The 8,531-nt window shown below is 37.3% G+C and overlaps 1 protein-coding gene across 1 annotated transcript in view; it reads left to right on the top strand.

The window, feature by feature from the left end:
* The window catches only part of LOC117110550 (fascin-like), a gene marked incomplete in the record, with an annotated part of 15,988 nt that overhangs the window by 6,462 nt on the left and 995 nt on the right, over positions 1-8,531 (top strand). Inside the window, 2 exon segments of the mRNA XM_033253304.1 lie at positions 6,607-6,781; positions 7,310-7,605. Of these exon segments, the coding sequence (XP_033109195.1) occupies positions 6,607-6,781; positions 7,310-7,605 (471 nt within the window).

Raw genomic sequence — 8,531 nt, 5'->3', positions numbered from 1 at the left:
GACTATGCCATGTTCAATATGTAGCAGCGACTACTCAAGCGTATCGAATGCTCCTCATTAACTGTTGCCCTATATCTGTCTTATCCAATAGATCACGGCCACACTGATCAAGAAAATAGTTGTGCCGAAATCATAAACTCGCATTTTATCGTACCTCGCTTTTTGTTATTTGTGCAAAGTTCCATTGTAGTCCACCCCCTACTGTAAAATGGAGGTATAAACATCGATACCTCCTCGTGGTACAGTATATACACTGGTACTGGTATTGGGTGTTTATATTGCGCCTTTCCCTTGCGGTTATGAAGCGCAAGCCAAGCCTCAATAATATAAAAGAGACATGTTGATTTTGTCTTTTTGATTTTTTCAGATACTGTAATTGAATTCGTATGTAGAACCTTGACCCGGCATCAACTCTGTTTTCTTACTAGTATTATAGCAATGTGCATTATGAATTAGGAAGTTGTTACCTGATCATTCGACCGACCCATTTCCTTTACTACATTTTCCATGTGTAATTACTTCCGACCTAAATATATTTTCCCCACGGTACAGTACTACACTGTAGTAGCCTTCTGTATGAAATTATTTGTATTTCAGCCTTATTTAAATTTACAGTATTCTGTATGCGCTTTCCTTCCTCATCACCATTACATTCATCACATGATGATGATAAATGCAGTCATAATCATAGTCGTTGCGGCGATCATCATCACCACCATTATCACTACCACCAACATCATACTGTACCATCAATACCAACACATTCATCATCATCACCACCACCATTATCACTACCACCAACATCATACTGTACCATCAATACCATCACATTCATCATCATTACCACCACCATCATCATTATCAACACCAACACCACTATCGTAATTAAGTCATGATCATCATTATGATCATCGTCATCACCATCTTCTTCATCATCGTCATCGTCGTCATCATCTTCATTACCATTTTTTATCACCATCACCGCCATTACGCCTTTCATCATTTTCACCACCATTATCATCATCGTCGTCGATTCTGCAGTTTCCTCTAAATTATCCTAGTAAAGGAAAGGTGTCTCAAATTTTAGAATGCTTTTTGTCAAACGATGTACGACAAGAATATGGGGAATTGCCCATATTGGTTGTTGACTACGTCTGGACCATTCATCCATGTTCCCCGGAAGAATATAATCAGCTTTTTTCACGACGGGTGTTCCAAACTCTGAATTTCCGAATAAAAGTATTGGTCATGTTCGCAGTCCCTGCCTCCACCTATCCGGAATCTTCTTTTTCGCTGCCACTGCTCTAACTTGTTTTGTCATATGCAAAATGTATATAAGAATACACGTTATTACATGAAAAGAAATAGGAAGGATTTTATTTTCACACAATTCGTAGCATCATCGACATTGATCAAAACAGAAACCACTAAGGGTGAGTTTGTGATGAATCACCTGTTTTAACGTGTCGTTATTTCCGGTCGTATCTTCCATTTCTAATTAGGCCAAAATAAAATTAATTGCTACATTTAGAATCACATGAAAATAAGGTACTCGCTATAAAAAAAAAATTTAAAAAAAGAGTAGTTGGTCACACTTGTACATTGTCATCATTAGGCCATGATAAAAAAATAATTTGTTGATCGTACTTTCAAAAGAAAAGACAGTATGGAGTGTTTTTTTAGGCAGTAATGAAATCACCCCATTGATACATGCCAAGTCTTCAAATCCAACATGGAGGGCAAGGCCTCATGTAAATGGTGGCTGACTTTGCTGGATCTTCAAGTGTAGCGTTTGATCAGCTGTAATTTATACGAACAATTGAAAGACAAAATAATTACACACACACACACAAATGAAATTATAGTTGGAAAGACAATATTTTCGTGAGTTTTGGCGAAAATAATGGTAAAAAAATGGTCGGGTGATTATTTAAGTAGGGAGGGGACGATCAACAACTTTTTTTTACATGGCCTTATCCTTAAACTCGTTCAAATCCAAGCTAAATACCTTTCTTTTTCATCAAGTTTTTCATTAATTTAACATGACGTCCTTATTCTGTTTTTTTATGTACAGCGCATTGAGAGCTTACTTGCGTTGCGCAATTTGAGAATGAACTATTATTATTATTATTATTATTATTATTATTATTATTATTATTATTATTATTATTATTCCATGCTATTATAATTTTTATTAGGGTACCGTAAGTACCCGGTAAACCCTTTATACAATGCCGTTATTATTTTACTGATGTTAGATGTTTACTGTTGTACTAACCATGAGTCACGGTTCACTACTGAATATATGTACCTCAGCTTACCACTAATTGACAGGTAAATGACCTAACAGATTTATTGCATACTCTGTAAAGTTAAACAAATGGCCCTCGGGACTCTTGCATATCCCATATAAGGAAGTAAAGATGCCTTTTAACTGAAATAGAAATGACATCACTATCAACTATGGCCATATAAGGTTCTTTGATTTTTGTGAATGAATTTCACTCTTATCAGATTGTTATTTTTACATCCTGTACAATGTATAAATAGATTATGATTTTGGCTTTTTAACACGCGCATTAGATACACATTGTTTAGTACATCCAGCTGAGCTAAAGTTCAACTGTACCGTATATTCGGATATACTGAATAAATGTTCCCTTATTTATCAACCACTTTTGGGATTGCCGAGTCATTGTGTAGCTACACACAATCGTCACACACGCAATCCTCCCTCATTATTCCAATAATTTCATAAACATTTAATTATAATTACATTATAACAAATTAATAATAGGCCTAATAATATTTATTATTATTATTATTATTATTATTATTATTATTATTATTATTATTATTATTATTATTATTAATAATAATAATGTTAAATCACAGTATAATTCTCACTTCTCCAACGGTAAACGCGCTTATATTGCAAAAGTTACCACAATACGGAAACATTCCCCACTCCAGCTGTGGAACAAACCCATGCCTCACCTCTGTTAGGACATTTCTTATATTCCTGTCGGAAATGTTTCCACCCATGGAAATAATTCCCCACTCTAAACAATTTAAAGATTTGAAAGGCTTATTTAATCGAGTCTCACATTCTGTAAAATTACGTAGATTTTCCCAATGCGTTTATCCCGACAGGGGAGGGGGAAATTCCGCCTCTTGCGGTCCTACCAATGCGTGGGACCCCTCTCTGTGATAGATGTTTTTATACCTCCATGGTCAGGGCATGCATGATCAGGGTAAGTCGCCGATGGATGATGCATTCATAGATCACAGCCAGGCCTAAACTGCTGCTCAAGCTGCACGACCGGAAGTTACTGTATACCGCCCTGGATTAAGCAAACCAAGGTCTTGTTTTTTCGAATGCGCGCTATAATAATTTAATACTTAACATGTTTTTTAGCTGGGTAAGTTCGACAGTGGTTGCTTTTTTAGGTTTTCAGACTCGTGGTTGGTCGGAGTCTCATATTGTCTACTTGCGGTCGGGCTTAGTGGACGTGCTCAAACATGCCCAGTCTTACAATGCAATTCGGCTACGGCGCACTGGCATTTATTTGGGTCATACGAGATCCAACGGACCCATCCAACGTTTCACAGAGCCATGTTATAGGATGTCTTTGCCCTGCATTCTCTAACAAAATAAAAACAAGCACTGTATTATAAGAAAACAAGCTTTAAAGCTAGTATATTATTAAGCGTTATGTTATCTTCCCCACTCTCTCCATAAAAGTGATTTCCTCGTTGCCATGATAATACACATTCCATTCCATTAAATATTAGAGAGTTTCGCAAGCTTACTAAAACGAGAACGAATACGGTTACGTCATCAATTTCTAAGACAACTCTTCCCCTACAATAGCATATAGCACAGAATAGGCGATTCATGCCTTTTACATGAATCAGGGATCATATTCAGCTCATACAGCGGCTTTACGCACGAATGACGATATAAACGACAATAACGTATTCGTATTTGTTATCGTTTTCGTAAGGTTGCGAAATCTTCCTATTATGAATTTCGATACGAGTATAAAATAGAAGAATAAGTAGCTCAGCGAGGCCTACTCGGAGGATACTATAACACAATGAGTCACATAATAGGAATGGATGTAGTCGAGGCAGTCGATGTATTAATTATCCTAACGGTACCAGTACCTTTAATATCCTGATTCTATAACTTGACTTTTCTGCATTCATTGGTTTACGCAGGATAATACTAAAGGAAGTATTCATACCGATCTCACCAAATAAGGTATCAAAAATTACTGCCTTTCCCGAGATGTACAGTATTGCATTGAAGCATAGGCCTATGTATAGAGAGAGATTCCAGACAATCGCTCTAACGGGCTCTTTTCAACGACCTTTAAACTAGCAAGGAAAGTAATTCTTTGTACAATAAGCTATAATTGTTAAGAGACCACGTTATAACAAATACAGATTTTAATGCAGTTTTTTTCGATAATTTATGTGGTTATGGCAGCATACATAAAAATAATGCAAATCAATATATACCAGGGGCCCGGGGTGTTTGCCACGGGTGTTACCGGTACGCAACTGAAGGTGCTAAATACCAAATCCGGAAGTGGTCTTTAATTGGTCTAAATTAACAGCAGGTGGTCTGTTAAGTTGGAATCCATCTTGGGGCATTCTTTCGCGCTCGCATATTCCACTCTTTCTTAAACGTTGTATGGGCCTATATACATTAGAAATATCAATGCAATGAGATGATATGTTTGAAATTCCTAGGAAGTTTGTACATTTATTTAATGTGTTTAAAAGCACCGTAACCTACACCATGATGTCACCAGTGGCGTATCTAGCAGTCCGTGATACAGCATGATGTTGGAATTAACAATGTCAATAATATTAAGTTAATTAAACCATTGAAAAAATAATGTCTTTAGTAAACTGCTGAACACTGGTAAATATTATCATAAGCAAAAGCATGATGCTTGACTAATGAGAGGATTGGTATGACACGCTTTATTATTGTATATCTTCTTTTACAACATCATGCTGCTACTTATATCAGTCAGTGAATGAAACCGTGGTTGTACTTCAGTGCGTCCGCAGCCGCCTTACGTATGCAGCGGATGACTAAGACGTACCAAGGCAGTACTATACAATATTCATAAACGAATAGGCATAGTAATGATACCATCTGTTCGTGCATTTAAAGAAAATGAAAAAACTGTAAGCGAACAGAATATTTCATTCCATGCAGGTAACAATCTTCTCAGGAATATATCCTCTCATTGCAAATAGTTATAAACAACGATTGAGGAGTGTATACGGGACTCGCTACCTCGGAGTGAATCATAAGATTGTAATTTCACACCAATTTCACAATACAGAATGAGTGGCATTTTTTCACGATCCCACACGCAAAGGAGTCTATTATGATTTATCGTCTCTCAAGAACTTGTAAAAAAATAATTGGTTAAAAACAATTATTTTTCATAACAACATTTCCAAGCCGATATTGAACAATAAACATGGAAGTGTTACAGTAACGACGGAAGAGGTTTGACTGTGGGCGTGGCTTGATTGTCGCTGGCTACTTAAACCTACTGTAATATGACGTTAGAAAAAGTTTCAATATTTAAGTGGAATTTTTTAATGTAACCGGTTCAATCATTGAATTGTCACGTATTTATCAATGTTATTCTAAATTCGACGACGATGAAAAATAACAGACTATAGAATCTATTATAGGAAACTGCCATGTCGCATGCATTTTGTTATGGCTTGACTCTTTATTTATTGTTTAGCTTTTGTAAATAATTTAACGTAGTTTAGTCATTTCGAACAATAAATATTTATTTTTATTAGTGAAATAAAAATTACTTGATTGACAGCTTAATTCAGATAGTCGAGTCAAATGTAAATCCCAATCAAGCCGTTCTGTTGCCACATACATACGGGTTAAGCCTTCAGAGGCTATGTATTGTGTTAAAAAGTTATTTTTTGTTTACACCATGGAACACCAAAATTGGAACAGACATACTGTGTTTTGATGTAATTGATGTTCAGAAAATTATCTTGTTTCGTGGGCCCAGTGTTTTTGAAGATCTAGGCTTACTGTTCGCTTTCCATGATCCCTCTAATTCCAAACGAAATCCCTCTAATTGTTAGATTGTAGGCCTAGGTACTTTTACAAAGCACCAACTAACAACTTTACATTTTTTAACAAAAAAATATTACCGTACCTTCTCATGAGACCGAACCACGACACCACTCCAGTTTTTTAGGTCCCAAGGTGGTCTCGAGTTTGAGGGCGCTGTATTCATTTTATTAGTTTTGTTTCATTACATAAATAATTCCTTTCTACTCCTCGGTGGTACTTGTATGTACAGATAACGTTGCATTGCACATTACTAAAATCAAACAATAATCTTCATTTTGAATATCAAAAAGGCCTCCAAATTTACCGAGGAGAATCATACAGAGGTCCGTAACGACTGACAAAAGAAGTAACGGCGTGGATATATTAAACACAACATCATCCAAAACTGTAGCTAGACCAAAGACATTGGACGAACAATTAATATTGATAATAATATTAATATAATTTAATTTTCAAATATACAGGTGTTGATGTGTCTGCTAAACATGCCCTCGATACAGATGTTGAAGAAGGAACATTTAACGACAAAGAGACATGGCAACTGGAATATGTGGATGGTAAATGGGCAGTTCGTACGGCAGAAGATAAATACTGGGAACTGAAACCTACTGGTGGAATACAAGCAGATGCCGGTAGCAGGTAGGTACCGATACTTTCTGCAGTAGAGAGCTTTCGATTTTGCGCGATGATGTAACTTTAGAATGGATTCACCTACTGTACGTTCTCTGCGCAACGTAGATTCGGGCCGAACTGCGTCCTTGAATCCAGGCGACAACGAGACTACCACGCGCAGATGATTTCATAAGGTCCTACTGTCGTCGCGCACTCGAAGCTCCCTACGGTAGAAAAAATGGAACAAATTGCTACAAGTTTTAACAATCTTACTTGTGTAGTATCCAGAATTGCTACCGCGGTGCAAGCTTGAATCATAAATGTATTTTTCTACATATTAATAGACTCTAAAATCGATTAAATAAGCCTTTGAAACCTCTAAATTGTCAAAACTTTCGAAAACTTTTATTCGAAACTCGACCACGCCCACTTTGCTTTCGTCGGGGAAATCTGACCCCTCTTTGGGGGCATCATCGGGTTCCCCCCTGTCGGGGACTTCCGCCACCCCTGGACCAAATATTATATTATTTTTTGTACTTTTCATCTTTGTTACAGAAGCAACAGTGGCTGCAAGTTCGAGTTATCTCATCACGAGAACAAGATTGCTCTGAAGGGTGACAATGGGAAATTTGTCAGGCCAAAGGAAAGCGGACATCTTTATGCTAATGCTGATGGAGCCGATCCTGCAGAAAAAGATTTATTTATCTTCCAGATGGTAAACCGCCCTCAATTGGTTCTGAAGGGAGTGCAGGGCTTTGTTGGTCATGGGTCAAGATCTAAAGTGGAATGTTCCAAACCCCGATATGACGTTTACAAGGTCACATGCAAGGATGGTTACTACAACTTGCAAGGTAAATATTTTTTAAGTAAGGCTAAAAATGGTGTTGTCCAGGTTCAGTGACAATTTTGGAAATAGTGCCAGAAAACAATCGTAGAGGCCATCTCAGAAAGCATCGTCCGACTCAGCCCGACGATATTTATCGTCGTCGGGGACGGTTTTTAGGTCGTCGTGAGAATATTAAACATGGTCAATATTCTACGACATGGTCGTTCCCGATGCAGAGCCGACACGACAAATCGCGTCTGGAAGCGTCGTACAACGCTGGTTGAATTTGTATGGTTAATGACTACTGACCACTAACCTTGTGAATTTTTGCTGTTAACCAATGAGATGAGGCTGTCTCTTATACACATCTCAATAAGCTATAATTGTTAAGAGACCACGTTATAACAAATACAGATTTTAATGCAGTTTTTTTCGATAATTTATGTGGTTATGGCAGCATACATAAAAATAATGCAAATCAATATATACCAGGGGCCCGGGGTGTTTGCCACGGGTGTTACCGGTACGCAACTGAAGGTGCTAAATACCAAATCCGGAAGTGGTCTTTAATTGGTCTAAATTAACAGCAGGTGGTCTGTTAAGTTGGAATCCATCTTGGGGCATTCTTTCGCGCTCGCATATTCCACTCTTTCTTAAACGTTGTATGGGCCTATATACATTAGAAATATCAATGCAATGAGATGATATGTTTGAAATTCCTAGGAAGTTTGTACATTTATTTAATGTGTTTAAAAGCACCGTAACCTACACCATGATGTCACCAGTGGCGTATCTAGCAGTATTAAATATTAAATATGAGGGGGGCGTGGAATTTATTTTCAGTGGCCACGCCCACTAAAAAAATATTGCTTCTTAGATTCCTGAATACACGTTAACCGTGACAGCATAAGCATAAGCGTAGCCTAATTTTTTTTGCTTCGAAGTTCTCGA

The sequence above is a fragment of the Anneissia japonica genome, unplaced genomic scaffold, assembly GCF_011630105.1.
Source record: "Anneissia japonica isolate Jap-2015-1 unplaced genomic scaffold, ASM1163010v1 scaffold287738_len211916_cov219, whole genome shotgun sequence".
Lineage (NCBI taxonomy): Eukaryota > Metazoa > Echinodermata > Crinoidea > Comatulida > Comatulidae > Anneissia > Anneissia japonica.
This window is presented reverse-complemented; position numbering and strand designations above follow the sequence as displayed.